The sequence below is a fragment of the Pseudorasbora parva genome, chromosome 25, assembly GCF_024679245.1.
Source record: "Pseudorasbora parva isolate DD20220531a chromosome 25, ASM2467924v1, whole genome shotgun sequence".
NCBI classification, from domain to species: domain Eukaryota; kingdom Metazoa; phylum Chordata; class Actinopteri; order Cypriniformes; family Gobionidae; genus Pseudorasbora; species Pseudorasbora parva.
The window spans coordinates 14,520,793-14,537,924 of NC_090196.1; the positions used below are offsets into that span (position 1 = coordinate 14,520,793).

The following is a 17,132-nucleotide window of genomic DNA, read 5'->3' on the forward strand; positions in this document are numbered from 1 at the left end:
GCCATGCGCTTCAGAACATGTCATAAACTCATAAACTCTTCGCTGATTGGCTTGCGCGACAATGTGTCATGTGAACTTCCAGCTCGAAATTATTATTTTTTTAAAGATGCGATTGAGGAGAATATCTCGCTTTCACACAAAATTGCGTCTATTCACATTTTGGCATTGACTTTGTATGTAATATACTTGACCAAAAAGCAAAAAAAAATGCTTTTGGTGTGCACAAACCATTAAGCTGTTGCCGTGTGTTTTCTTCCACGGGTTGATTTCCACCCATGCACATACGATTTTGGTGCTCCAACAGCCTCAAAACATCCCCCAGATGTACAAATTCAATGGAGAATTCAGCCGCCCGACAGAGAAAGTCACATTGGGCTATTTTTGGATTACTTTTATTGCGCAAACACGGCTCGAGTTCCACTTTCCTGCGGAGTTTAGCTCCAACCTTGATCAAACTCACCTGCCTGTAGCTTTCTAGTAATCGCAAAGACCTTGGTTAGCTTGTTCAGGTGTGTTTTATTAGGGTTGGAACTAAACTCTGCAGGAAAATAGATCTGGAGGGCCAGTTGATCCTGGAACAACATTCCTGTCCACAATCAAAGTTCTAATCCTATTCCTACCCCTATCCATAACTTGTCCCTAAAATCAGAGGGGAATTTCAGGGTAAATAACTAATGTAAAAGCACATAACCCTGGTTGTAAGCCTTGACATAAACTGTAAACTTGTCCCTCAAATCTGATTGGTCGATTGGAATGTTTGATCCAGGATCAACAAAGATGCTGATCCAGGAACATGTAAAATTACATGTTAATTATATTAAACTGGCTTGAACTTTGGAAACGTTAATAAAAAAAGTTGAAAGTTGCTCAACGTATTTTGATGAGTTAAAGCGAAGTAAAAACATATGTTGTCATAACTTATTGATCATATCATTTTTTTAGTGTTGGCTAAAAAAGCTAGTGTTAGAGTTGCCCACCCCTGCGCTAGAGGCAGGTTATGTTCGGAATAAATTGCTAGCATTCTGTATACTACACACTTCGTAGTACGGCCTATTATCTTTTTTAAATAGTATGTTAAATATTGTGCAGTATGCAAACAGTGGTGAGTTATATTGTTGCTACATGACCTCATTATAATCCACATTTAATTAAGATAAATGTGTCCAGTTATTCATTCATATTTTTACCCAATTTCGTGTAAAAAAAGAAAAGAAAATGTGCAGTATATTCGCAATATAAAAAATATGCAGTATGCCATTAGAAAGTCAACCAAAATTAAGAATGGTATTACTTTTTGTTCATTCCTATTTTTACTGGAAATAATAAAAGCACATTGCATTGTGGGATATAGTGTTCCGAACAGTGTACCGTTTCCATAATGGACATTTCGGTAAATATAGTTGTTCCCATGCAGAAAGTATGCATACTGCAGAAACAGTATGAGAAGTATGCCATTCCGAACATAGCTGTTGTGTTTTGCCAAACCTCGTTCCTGTCCACCTGACTAAAGGTGCGTTCATGCCATGTCAGAATTACCGTAATTACGAGCGTTCAATTCCTCATAGAACTTGACAGCTGCAGATTCTTTTTGGTATTGATAGTGAACAGCAAGAACATCACATGTTGTCATCTTGTAATTGCCGTAATTACCACATGACATGAATAAGTATAGACATACAGAGGAATCATGGGAAATGTAGTCATAAGATCTGGGCTACAGCTGAGGTACTGTAATGAAGAGAAGATTGAATGAAAAGACATGATACTTCCTTATTTTTCCCCCAACTAGACTATAAAGTTCTGCTACCAATAAATAACACCAGTACATTCTTTCCTTATAACAACTACATATAATTCATAACCTTACTAACATAATACATTTCTAGAGTGGTATATGAATAAATTGAGCAGTGCATTCTAGAGGTGTTCGAAGCTTATCGTCATGTGAGTCAGAACTCAAGCAAATAACGAAAGCTTATGGTCTGACATCATACTTCATAGGTGCAAAGTAAATTTTGTCCGGTTTCAGATTTTAATAGTTTCACATTGTTCGCATTATAAAACGTGATGTACTGACACTGTGTAGGATTAGTTATTGAGATTCTTATGGTAAGTTATCGCCAAGCAGTGGGATACAATTGATACGTAAAACACAGTCACACGCACACACACACCCAAACAAACCTCTAACAAGTGCTTTAAACCTTAATACATGACTAAAAAACAACAAACAGAAAATATTAGCCCTATGTAAGAGGAAATGCGTTCATACCCCAACATACAGCCGATCAGTGGCGCTAGTCCCATGTGAAGCAATCACATTTAATTTCAACAAATCACCTGACGCTTACACAACCAATGACGTGTGACATCTCTACCCCTCCATATAAGGAGCAGCCAATCATCCGTAACAATCATGATCCGATGAATATCACGTCCAGTAAGATGAGAAGCGTTCAGCTCTGGTCTTCTCGCAGTTCGCTGGGCAGAAACTTGTATTGCTGCTGTCGGATGTGGGCGAGTTTCTTCCGGGCTTCCTCTAACTCCCTCTCTTTTCTGAGCATCTCCTCCTGTGCTGCAATGATCTGGAAATAATGCAAAACAATCACTCGCTGAATGGGCACCATGCAAAATAAAGATCTGTGTAAATCATTCCTGAAACAATTCTTGTGTGAATACATTTACAAACAATGTACATAAAATTCCTTCTGCTCACTCAATCAGAGCTTGACACTTTCATTTTCACAGGCCACAATTTTGATATTGACGCCATTGGGAAAAACTGCCATATAGATATGTGATTAATGCGTTTCATATTATCCCATAATTTGCCAGCAGGTATATTAGGGTGCTGTCACTTTAAGACCTGACATAATGTTATGAGTAATAACTATAGTATATACATGTCATGTGTGACAAAAACACTAAAATAAAGTGTTACCGGATGGCTTTATGAACGATAACGGATTAATGAATACGACATGACTGCAACAATAGCTTCACAATGATTTACACAAAAAAATCTATGCTTGTTTCATGAATGCAACATTTAATGCAAGAATGGTTTTATTGTAACATAAGATTACCACAAATTCCTTCTGGCCATGTTTCATGAATGATTGTGATATGACTGAAAAACGTTCGCAAAAATGGTTTACCCAAAGGCAGCGACAAAAGCAGATGAATACAGTTTACACAAGGATCATTTACAAAAATGAATTTAGCTCGTTCCATCCTTGAATGCGACAAATTACTTATTTTATGAATGATGTGAGGCAATATATGCAAGAATAGTTTATACAAATTTGAATGCATAACTCATTCCCTGCCATTGAAGGAAATGTCTGGCTTTCCATGTTTTCACTGTTATATGGTAGGGGGCACTATTACACTTCTTTAGAAAGAGTACTGAATCTCCTGATTAAAACACATGCGAAGAAGATGCAGAAACAAGCAATATCATATGTAATCATATGCATATGTAAAATAACGTGATCCTCAACATTAAACAGCATATTAATCCAAACCGCCTTACGTTACAACCATCTACAGTGCGAGTAAAACACTTGCTTATGCGAGTAAATCTTCACTCCGGGCGACCAGATAATATCTATCATTATCCATTGACTAATAAATGCTTAGATTTTACTCTCCTGTGTGTGTTAGAAGCTTAGAATAAGTTCTGCATAGATATATATTCAATCGTGGAGTGTTATTTCAGTTAATCTCAAAGGATGCGAGCGTACTTGTATTTGACATACTGTAAACTGTAGTGTGACGGCGCACAACTTGTCGTCGCATTGCAGAGAGTGCTGTGTTTCTCTCTCACACACACGCACGCACGCATGTAAAGAGAGAGACTCTTAAATACCACTCACAGAATCGACGCGCTATATGTAAACTATATTCTTTGTTATATTTGTATTATATATATATTAAAGAAATATTTTCATGTATATACTGTATGTGTGTATATAATTTATATATTATGTATATAATAAATATTTTATATATAAATATTATTATTTTTTCTTAAATGTGTGCTTATTTATATACACATAATAATTATACACAGTACACACACATATGTAAACACACATTTATTTTGGATGCAGTTAATCGATTTCACAGCTCTAATTTATTAATATTGATATATTATGTTCTAGGGAGCCATGAAACTTATTTAAAATTGAAAATGCTGGCGGTGGCTGGCAACTTAAAAAAACAAAAAACCGCTGGCTGGGAAAAAGTTAGAATGATTTACACAAATTCATTCTGCTCATTTCATGCGTAAATGCACCAACTTACAAACAATTATTTTTTTTTACCAACGATTACCGCAAATTCTTTCTGCCCTCGTTGCATGCAAAACTGAATGCGGCATGACTGCAAATCATTGTGCCAGTTTAAGCAAAAATGGTCTTTACACATTTGTTTTTCTTGTATTGCATGAATGCGACAAATGCGGATGAATGCAAAAACTGTTTTACAGACAATGTGCACAGGATTCATTTTTACCTTCATGAATGATGGCCAATGTTTGTATACAATGTAAATGTTCTCAAATCAGTCCTGTGGATTCTTTAAAACCAGTCTTATTATGTGAAGCCAACCAAATAGTTTGTGGCAATAATAATATAATAACGCTTATATACTAAAGCTGAAGGTGCCATGGAATGTTTTTCCCAGATCTCAGTAATAGGGGAAAAAACCCTTCATATTCTTTAGTGCAGCGTGTAATTTTAGCATAACTGTGCTGCAAAAATATGGGACTGGATCTGCAATAGGCCTTCAGTTATTTTCTAAAAAAAAAAGAGCAACATTTTTGTGGATTTAAGGAATGGCACAGAAGGGTCAAGGCCTCCTGAAGAGGGACTGACGCTACTTTTTGTTGTGCTGGCAATGACTCCAGGGTTCATGCGAACACTCACGCCATCCACTCGACGGGATTTCTCAGATGTTCCGAATATTCCAGTCCCCTCTCAAGATGAACACAAGACATGAAGGCATACTGGGAGGAAGGAAGCTCTGAATAGGCAGACACGCAGTCTTTAATTAATGTGCATCTGGCCTCGGATGAAACGTGAAAATAAGCTGTTTGCGGATACAGCGGCCCAGCGTAAGATGCCAGCTGTGGATGCCTGCTACAAACCCACAGCTTTCAAATCCCGCTAATGTCTTTGTAGATCCACAATGCAGTTCCAAATGTCAAATCTCCTTTTAATTGCGCGGCATCACTTAGGAAGAAAGTGAATATTCAAAAACTGCCGGAGACGAACGGATTCATGCTCGTTTGGGAAGAAGTCTCACCTGAGCGATTCCTCCTACGAATTTCGTTTTCACCACGACACTGTTGTCTTCGGCTTTATCGAAGGCTGCTTTCTGCGCTGCCTTCACCAGGTTGTCAGACGCTCTCTTGACTGCGTTACCGGCAGCCTGTGCAAACACAATGGTTTTACTCAATAGACTATTAATTAGTTCTTTTCCAAAGCCATTCACTTTTAACCAAGTGGATTCAAGATGATTTTTGGTAGGTGTAGCATTTCCCTGCCACAAACACCTTTGTTTTTTTTTTAGCTTAGATCTCATATTTTAGCATATAAGTGATTGTAACCTGCAATCTCCTCATGGCCTCTGAGTCCTGGTCGGCTTTGACTTTACAGGCCACCAGCAGCTGGGCGGTGGAAGCCGCCACCTGTTTGGCCGAGGAAATGAGCTTCTCCTCGCTGGCGTGACCCTGGACTGAAGCGTTAGCGGCCTCACACAGGTTACTGGTAGCGGCTGCGACCATCCGGGCCTACAAGAGAGAAGGAGGCATTTAGCTGATGCATTTTTTGTCTTCTTTTTCTCAAATCTATTATGTACATCAACTTACTGCTGATATTAGACCCTGGGACCACTGGCCGTCATCTACTGCATTGGCAGGGATGGAGCCCACCTGCATGAAATATCAAAGATTAAAAAGGAGCAGCATTATTTTTCACATTGTTGCAGCACCTCTCTTCAGCTCAACCTGGCCACACCCCTTTTTGTGTGCATATAACTTGGGCAGGAATTATTTAAATGATTTAAAAAAAGGAATTATTCGATTGTAGTTTTAGGAACGAACACATCACAATGAATAAACTACAATCGAGGTGTTTACAGTGCGCACGGATAAAGAGAATAACTCCCTTTTGGAGTGACTTTGTGATGTGAAATCTAATATTTATACTACTTTTTCTTCTAGCTTTATTTTAATTAAAGGGATAGTATGCTCATAAAATGAAAAAATATCAAATGATTTACCCTCAAGCCATCCTCTGTGTATATGACATTCTTCTTTCAGACGAATACAATCAATATGAGTTATAGAGTTATATTACAAAATGTCATTACTCTTCCCAGCTTTATAATGGCAGTGAATGGCGGTCCTGATTTTGAAGCCCAAAAAAGTGCTTCCAAATTGTTTTTGTAAAATGGATAGTTCACCCAAAAATGAAAAATATCTTATGATTTACTCGCCCTCAAGCCATCCTAGGTGTAAATGACTTTCTTCTTTCAGACAAATACAATCAGAGCTATATTAAAAAACCTCATGGCTCTTCCAAGCTTTATAATGACGGTCCTGAATTTGAAGTCCAAAAAACACATCCATCCATCAAAAAAATGTAATTGGGTTAATAAAGGCCTTAAGAAGAAACGCGATGGGTTTTTGTAAGATTTAGAAAGTTAAATGTAAAATGTACAACAAAAATAACTAGGTTCCCACAAACGCTCGTACACATCAATTTACAAAAGAGGGACCTCCAACCTGACGCATTACGCATTGACGGACACAAGTGAAGAGGATAGAGCAAAAACTAAACACCGGTCACAAATTTAAGTCTAAAATTAGACTTTTTAAAAATAAATATTAAAGGATTTTGATATAAGAGAAGAGGAGCTTGAGTTTGCTGCCCAGCCCTATTTGTTTGAACCACGAGAGGCGTCAAAGCTTACGCTACTCCTGCATCCCACGTCATACCTTGCTTACTCTTTTGGCGCAAGTCGACGTTTTGGAAGCTAGTTATTTTAGTCTAAACAGTTTTAAATATGGATATTTTTCTTACAAAATCCCATCGTTTCGCTTCAGAAGGCCTTTATTAACCCCCAGGAGTCGTACGGATTACTTTCATGATGGATGGATGCACTTTTTGGACTTCAAAATTCAGGACCATTCTTATAAAGATTGGAAGAGAAGGAGTATTTAATTTAACTGTATTCATCTGAAAGAAGAAAGTCATATTCACCAAGGATGGCTTGAGGGTAAATCATGGGGTCGTTTTCATTTTTGGGTGAACTATCCCTAGTTTTTATAAACAAAACACCGAAAAGAGGAAAAAAAGGGACAACTCTTGATTTTAGTACCTTGCCCTGTGCTACGAGCTCTCTCTGAGCGGCCGAAGCAGATTTGACCAGAGCGCTGGTGGCTGCAGCGATGGATTTGGCTGCTTCCAGGATCTGCTCCTCAAAGTCCAGAGACTCGTCGGCTTGCTGCAAAAATAAGAAAGGAAGAGATATAACAAACTGTGGATTGTCAATTTATTCATTGTAACGAATACTTTTAACACACAGTTGGTTGACATAGCTAGTCATAAAACTATTATATTAAAGTTAACTTTTATACAAAAGGAGCACTTTAGCTATGCTAACAGATGGGAAAGAAGCCTCACCAAGCCCTTACTTCAGCAGAAGTGAAATTATATTATATATATATATATATATATATATATATATATATATATATATATATATATATTTCATACTATCATGCTTTGTTGATTCCAGAAAGGACTTAAAAGGTTAAATCAAAGACCTTTGAGTGACAGGTTGACATCCGTTCCACTATACTAACAAGGTAGCATGGGCTTGTTCAAAATAGCATACTACTAGACTAGTTGTAATATATGTCCAGGATGCAGTATGTACAATGTGCACAGATTGCTAATGTTCTGTATGCATTAAGGTGACACTGGAAATGTAAGGTTATGTTGAGAGCATTTCATTGTGGGATACAGTATGCTTTGGTTCTATACAGCACATTTAGGCTGCACAAACTATGCACAATATACACCGATCAGGCATAACATTATAATAGTTCCTTCTTCAGACCACTTTTGATGGATACTGACCACTGCAGACCAGGAACACCCCACAAGAGCTGCAGTTTCGGAGATGCTCTGACCCAGTCGTCTGGCCAATAATAGATAATCAGTGTCATTCACTTCACCAGTGAATAATGTTATGCCCAATCGTCATAATGCATACTGGAAAAAGTATGCTGTTTGGAACATATGAATGCTTGCTTTTTAAAAACAATTATTGAAACAGTTGGCATTATACAATGATAAATGTTTCAAACAGTAGTATGCCAAAGTTGTCACATGACCTCAGTATGTGAAAATACAGTTACTTTAGACCCATTTGATTATAAAGTCTGTTAAACAAAATATTAGAGATGTTGAAAAACGTTGCAGGCATTACTTCAGGTACATGGATTAAAACCAGAAATGAAAGGTTACTTTAAATACAATGTGGGATGCAGTACCCATTCAGTGTACTCTTGTTATATACTGAACCTTTTATAAAAAATACTGCACACAGTTTACTACATACTCTGCATATACTAGTATGGCAGTATGCTATTCTGAACACAGCCAAGGCGATGAAAGGGAGGAGGTGAGATGTACATCGGACACCGTGATCTGAGGGTGACACCTTGTGGCACGGAGGTGACACTTCTTAGGTTCACTATGTTCAGAATCAACAGCGTCAAAGGAAACGGCACAATTCTAACGGACCCAAGACACACCCTTGCGTGCCACCATCGAAAATACAACACACACTCGCGTTCATGAACAACTCATAAACAGAACACACACACAAGTCTGGAGACAGAGCAGGACACTGTAGGAATATGTTTGATATATAGTTGGACAGAATAACAACCTAATATATCAAACATATCAAACAGAGCCCTGCAGAAAGGCTTCCAGGTCTACCTCACCTCCAGAACATGGGGAAAGAGAAGAGAGGGTAGAAGAGAACAAGGGAGCAGGGCATGCTGGAATAGCAGGGAAAATACAAGGATGGATTGAAGAGGGAAGGTTAAATAGGGAAGTGAGGAATGAAGAAATATCGGGATACAGTGAAGAACGCTCCAGGGGCAATAATAAACACCAATGACACTGTATCCTGACGTACTGAATTTCAACCTGACTATAAAACTTTCAAAAACATGTAACAGTGAACAAGCACGTTCATGTGCCTGTCAACCCACTTCAGAATGAGTCTCCATGCAGAGCTGTTAATGTGACACAGACTGTGAAATGTGGTTTATCATAGTTTCCAAAGGGTAACGGAATGAAAAGTCCACAATGAACGTCTGAATGTGCTGAAGGTGACAACATTACACAGACTCCGTCATCCTTCCTTCCAGAATCTATGAAACTGATCTGACTAACACAGTGAGACAGAGTTAAAGAGCAGAGGGAGGGACAAACAGCCAAATCGACAGAGAGAGAGAGAGAGAGAGAGAGAGAGAGAGAGAGAGAGAGAGAGAGAGAGAGAGAGAGAGAGAGACAGAAGGATAGATATAATGATATATAGAATAGTAGCTAGAGAGACAGACCAATACAGGCAGACAGATAGAATGACAGAATGATAAATGGATAGATTGACAGCCAGACAGAATGATTCCACAGACAGACAGAGATAAACAGATAAAGAGAGAGTGAGAGAGAGAGAGAGAGAGACAGACAGACAGAGATAGAGATAGAGAGAGACAGACAGACAGAATGATACCGCAGACAGACAGACAGAGAAAGACAGACAGACAGAATGATACTGCAGACAAACAGACAGACAGAATGATACCACACAGACAGACAGCATGATACCACACAGACAGACAGACAGCATGAAACCACACAGACAGACAGACAGACAGACAGCATGATACCAGACAGACAGACAGAATGATACCACACAGACAGACAGACAGCATGATACCACAAAGACAGACAGACAGACAGACACACACACAGACAGACAGACAGAATGATACCACACAGACAGACACACAGACAGACAGGATGATACCACACAGACAGACACACAGACAGCATACCACACAGACAGCATGATACCACACACAGACAGACAGACAGACAGAATGATACCACACAGACAGACAGACAGCATGATACCACACAGACAGACAGACAGACAGCATGATACCACACAGACAGACAGCATGATACCACACAGACAGACATCATGATAACACACAGACAGCATACCACACAGACAGCATGATACCACACAGACAGACAGACAGCATACCACACAGACAGACAGAATGATACCACACAGACAGACAGACAGCATGATACCACACAGACAGACAGAGAGACAGACAGACAGCATACCACACAGACAGACAGACAACATACCACACAGACAGACACACAGACAGCATTCCACACAGACAGACAGACAGCATGATACCACACAGACAGACAGACAGCATGATACCACACAGACAGACACACAGACAGCATACCACACAGACAGACAGACAGCATGATACCACACAGACAGACAGACAGACAGCATACCACACAGACAGACAGACAGACAGCATGATACCACACAGACAGACAGACAGACAGCATACCACACAGACAGACAGACAGCATGATACCACACAGACAGACAGACAGCATACCACACAGACAGACAGCATGATACCACACAGACAGACAGACAGCATTATACCACACAGACAGACAGACAGCATGATACCACAAAGACAGACACACAGACAGACAGCATGATACCACACAGACAGACAGACAGCATACCACACAGACAGACAGACAGACAGACAGAACGATACCACACAGACAGACAGCATGATACCACACAGACAGACAGACAGCATACCACACACACACAGACAGACAGACAGAATGATACCACACAGACAGACAGACAGCATACCACACAGACAGACAGAATGATACCACACAGACAGACAGACAGCATGATACCACACAGACAGACAGACAGACAGCATGATACCACACAGACACAGACAGACAGCATGATAGCAAAAAGACAGACACACAGACAGACAGCATACCACACAGACAGACAGACAGACAGCATGATACCACACAGGCAGACAGCATACCACACATACAGACAGCATGATACCACACAGACAGACAGCATACCACACAGACAGATAGACAGACAGCATGATACCACACAGACAGACAGACAGCATACCACACAGACAGACAGACAGAATGATACCACACAGACAGACAGACAGACAGCATGATACCCCACAGACAGACAGACAGCATGATACCACACAGACAGACAGCATGATACCACACAGACAGACAGACAGCATGATACCACACACAGACAGACAGCATGATACCACACACAGACAGACAGACAGGATGATACCAGACAGACAGACAGCATGATACCACACAGACAGACAGACAGACAGCATGATACCACACACAGACAGACAGCATGATACCACACACAGACAGACAGCATGATACCACACACAGACAGACACACAGACAGACAGCATGATACCACACACAGACAGACAGACAGCATGATACCACACAGACAGACAGATAGACAGACAGCATACCACACAGACATACACACAGACAGACAGCATGATACCACACAGACAGACAGACAGCATGATACCACAAAGACAGACAGCATGATACCACACAGACAGACAGACAGCATGATACCACACAGACAGACAGCATGATACCATACACAGACAGACAGACAGCATGATACCACACAGACAGACAGACAGCATGATACCACACAGACAGACAGACAGACAGCATACCACACAGACAGACAGCATGATACCACACAGACAGACACACAGACAGACAGCATGATACCACAAAGACAGACACACAGACAGACAGCATGATACCACACAGACAGACAGCATGATACCACACAGACAGACAGACAGCATGATACCACACAGACAGACAGACAGCATGATACCACACAGACAGACAGACAGACAGCATGATACCACACACAGACAGACAGCATGATACCACACACAGACAGACAGACAGACAGACAGGATGATACCACACAGACAGACAGACAGCATGATACCACACAGACAGACAGACAGCATGATACCACACACAGACAGACAGCATGATACCACACACAGACAGACAGCATGATACCACACAGACAGACAGACAGACATACAGACAGCATAATACCACACAGACAGACAGATAGATAGACAGACAGCATACCATACAGACAGACAGACAGCATGATACCACATAGACAGACACACAGACAGACAGCATGATACCACACACAGACAGACAGACAGCATGATACCACACACAGACAGACAGACAGCATGATACCACACAGACAGACAGACAGCATGATACCACACAGACAGACAGATAGACAGACAGCATACCACACAGACAGACAGACAGAATGATACCACAAAGACAGACAGACAGACAGCATGATACCACACAGACAGACAGACAGACAGACAGCATGATACCACACAGACAGACAGAAAGCATGATACCACAAAGACAGACAGACAGCATGATACCACACAGACAGACAGATAGACAGACAGCATATCACACAGACAGACAGCATGATACCACACAGACAGACAGATAGACAGACAGCATATCACACAGACAGACAGCATGATACCACACAGACAGACACACAGACAGACAGCATGATACCACACACAGACAGACAGAAAGCATGATACCACACAGACAGACACACAGACAGACAGCATGATACCACACAGACAGACACACAGACAGACAGCATGATACCACAAAGACAGACACACAGACAGACAGCATAATACCACACAGACAGACAGACAGCATAACACACAGACAGACAGACAGACAGCATGATACCAAACAGACAGACAGCATGATACCACACAGACAGACAGACAGACAGCATGATACCACACAGACAGACAGATAGCATGATACCACACAGACAGACAGACAGCATGATCCCACACAGACAGACAGACAGCATGATAACACACAGACAGACAGACAGACAGCATGATAACACACAGACAGACAGACAGACAGCATGATACCACACAGACAGACAGACAGCATGATACCACACACACAGACAGACAGACAGACAGCATGATACCACACAGACAGACAGACAGCATGATACCACACAGACAGACAGACAGACAGCATGATAACACACAGACAGACAGACAGACAGCATGATACCACACAGACAGACAGACAGCATGATACCACACAGACAAACAGAGACAGATAGAGATAGACAGACAGAATGATATCACAGACAGATAGAGGCCAAATGTCAAAGAACGAGACAGACAGACATATAGAGACCGACATTCATGCGTACATACATACATACAGACAGAATGGTACCACAGACAGACAGAATGATACCAGATAGATAGAAAGACAGACAGACACAGGCCTAAAGAAAAAAAGATAGATAGACAAGACAAATTGAATAGCAGACAAACAGAAATAACCACAGTTAGACAGACAGACAGACCAACCAACAGACAGACAGAATGGTAGATAGATAGCTAGATAGATAGACAGACAGACAGACAGACCAACCAACAGACAGACAGAATGGTAGATAGATAGATAGATAGCTAGACAGACAGACAGACAGACAGACAGACAGACAGACAGACAGACAGATAGATAGATAGATAGATAGATAGATAGATAGATAGATAGATAGATAGATAGATAGATAGATAGATAGATAGATAGATAGATAGATAGATAGATAGATAGATAGATAGATAGATAGATAGATAGATAGATAGATAGATATACAGGATGACAGAATGATAGACAGACAGTCTGTGGCAGCCAAAGTGAGCTTGTTCTTTGATTTTTGCTATAGACTCACTGACACAGCCATGGAAGTGAAACAGTTTCAGCTCTGAAAGGCAAAATGTGGATGAATGTTTTTTTTAAGGTGAAAAGCATTACTGACAGCTGAGATATAATACAGATGGATGGAACAATAAAAGAGCTTCAGGGAAAATTGTTTCTACAAAGTCCTGAAGTTCTTGGAGATGAGTTTTAGACTGACGGACTAAAAGTTCAGCACACTCTAAAACAAAACTTCAACATACTGAATCATTGAGATGCAAGATGGATCACAGGAAACCCCCAACAAACCAAAAGCCACATAGACGATCACTTTAAGTTCAGCGCTCACTAGACTTCAAAATATCAAATTGTTAATATACAAGACAAATATAACCACAAAAAACCCAAACAAAAAGCTACACAGATGTGTGCACACTTCCCCAACATGAAAATACAAAACACCACATCCTGAAGATCTGAGGGCCTAAAATTACTAAAAAAAACATCACTTCCCCTGAATACAAAATAAGAATGAAACATTCCTGCAGCCTTGGGTGGTGCATCTGATATAATGCTGGGTGAGCTGATCACAGCAGTGTGTGTGTGTTTGGATTCAGAAGACGGATGGAAGGATACCTTTGGTTTGGCTCTGGGCTTCAGCTGCTCCAGTTTCTTGGCCGCAGCCTCGATGGACGCAGCAGCACCCAGGAGCTCCGTCTCCGCTATCACCGTGGGGTCTTCTGGGTCCACCCACTCTGAACCTGAGAGGATGAATAAACAAAGTCAGCATGACCCTCGTTTTCAATTCATTTACCATATGTATAATACACACACATGGAAAGACTAAACACATGATTTAAAAAAGAAATAAAATAATGCAAAAAAACAACAACAGAAAACACATGCCACCACAAGACCCTTTACAAAAATGTCCATGAGAACTTTCCATCGTTACCACGGTAGTCAGAAACCAATGCTAAATATGTCAGGCACATATTTCACTTCAAAATCAAAAGAAAGAAATAAAAAATTATATTTTGATTAAAAGAAATTTATCCTACTAGAAATGAAGCCCCCAGATGTACAGTGAACAAGTTTCAAATAACAAAAAGGGATAAATTTATGATGATCCCCAAATTGATATATGTTCATTTTAATGTTGTCATTATCGGCAAATAAGAAAATTTGGGCAATATATTAAAGCTGATGAATAATGAATTATTTCCTTCAGCTAGACACTTAAAGGGTTACTTCAGCGATTAGCATATGGCTTTGTATCAGTTGAAACCCTGGAGTAAATGCGAATGATTGTGCTTTCCCCCCCTCATATCCCCCTGAGACAAGAGATTTATGCATTTTATTTCTGGAAAAATTCCTCCTATGATGCAAATTGACGATATTTGCATCATAGGAGGAATGTTTGGCCAAAGGCTAAAGACTACAGCCAGCAGAGGGAGCCATTTCCACGTTTTGAACCCGCGCATGGGGGATGAGAGATCACACTCAGAGCTCAGCTCAGCTGCAGGCACTCATTTAAACGGAGCTATGGTGAGCAATGTAAGTCTTTTAACTTCTCAAATTAATTTCTATGAAAGTTAAGCTTGCAAAGGCATGAACTGAAACGCCCCAGACTGAACTCGCGTTGTGAATGTATGCCGCGAGTGTAGTCGCGATTACCTCAGCTTTCATCACGAGAGCTCATTTATCTCACTTCTGCAGTTAGTGCTCAGTGCTGTGATACTCGCGCGGTGACTCATTCATTATATTGAACAGACACGTTCAGTTTTTAATTGTAGTGTCTTCCACTCAGTCACAGTAATCACGGTGGCTTTGGGAATGGCCTCACAGGGCAGCGAAGCATTCTGGTAATTGTAGTCTTTCATTCCCATGAGACAAAAATACATTTTCTGTCTTTCCTCAGTCTAGAAGCCACCAAATTCAAAATAATTTCACATTTCTACTACATTGATGACCCAGCTTAAATACAGATTCATCTTCCCAGCGCTGAAGTACCCCTTTAAGACTTGCCATGTTCACCATGATGGTTTTTAATTGCTTGAAATGTGATTGAATAAAAAAAAGAAGAAGGAAAATAGGCGACATAAAATTATAAGAATATTATAAATGTGTGCTTGGGTTGTGGCTTTTAATGATGTGACTTGTTTTTGTAATTAGTCTCTCAGATAGCGGTATCAGCCAAAATTGTAATATCGATGCATCCCAACAAAAAATAACAAATAATTAGGACTGTCAAATCAATTAAACGGAATTAATCACATCAAAAATAAAAGTATAATATATGTGTGAGTACTGTATATAATTATTATATATGTATATATTATATATGTATATTATGTCTAATGCGATTTCGAGAATTCAGATTTTTTTACACTGTTAAAGAGTTGGATTTTCAACTCAAAACATGGCCAAAATATACAAAAAATAAGTTGGACGTATGAGTATTTCTGTGGCAAATACACTCCTTCAGGATTCCAACAAGTTTCTGAAAGTTTTTTTCCGAGTATGGCCCTGTATGATGTCATAAAGGGTGGAATTCCATATATGGGCACTTTTCCCAGATGAGCGCGTGCACACCCATCAACCAGAGCCAGAGCAAGAGCACGATAAGGAGCTTCATTCGCTTCTGGAAGCCGTCGGCAGTGCTATCATTTTGTTTTTAGACAACGAAATCAACAATATCACTAAAGAAGTGTGTTTCTGGCTGTGAGGGAAAGATAACCTTGTTCAGCTTCCCAAATGACCCAGCGTCAAGGAAACAGTGGATGCAGTTTGTTTTTTGGAGCAGCAACAGAGTTCTGCAAGTGTGTTTGTTTGTTCCCAGTCATAAGTCGAAACCGCAGGCGGTGAGTGAAACTTCATCAAATGTCTGTGTTTTGTTGGCAATTTGCGCAAGTGCATATTGCGTGTGTGTGCTCGTGACTCTTTAGCTCCGCCCACTGCACTCCTCCACGAGCTCGGCTGTTTTCAGAAAGAATCGGTACAGCGAATCTGTGTTTTATAAATCTGATAAAACTAAAGACTCTTAGGAGATATAAAGGATGGAGAACTACTCTACAGTATAGGTACTCAAGATTAACATGAGGTTGGCAGAAC

General features: G+C 40.2%; 1 protein-coding gene across 2 annotated transcripts in view; it reads right to left on the minus strand.

The window, feature by feature from the left end:
• Positions 1-248: 248 nt before the first annotated feature.
• tln2b (talin 2b) overlaps positions 249-17,132 on the minus strand; it is a 241,316-nt gene continuing 224,432 nt past the window's right edge. For both annotated transcript variants that reach the window (XM_067435823.1, XM_067435822.1), the window contains 6 exons: positions 14,655-14,779; positions 7,390-7,515; positions 5,876-5,938; positions 5,615-5,797; positions 5,311-5,436; positions 249-2,585 (listed from right to left, as the gene is read on the minus strand). In XM_067435823.1, coding sequence (XP_067291924.1) covers positions 2,457-2,585; positions 5,311-5,436; positions 5,615-5,797; positions 5,876-5,938; positions 7,390-7,515; positions 14,655-14,779 — 752 coding nt within the window. In that variant the 3' untranslated portion in view covers positions 249-2,456. The remainder of the gene's footprint in view (positions 2,586-5,310; positions 5,437-5,614; positions 5,798-5,875; positions 5,939-7,389; positions 7,516-14,654; positions 14,780-17,132) is intronic.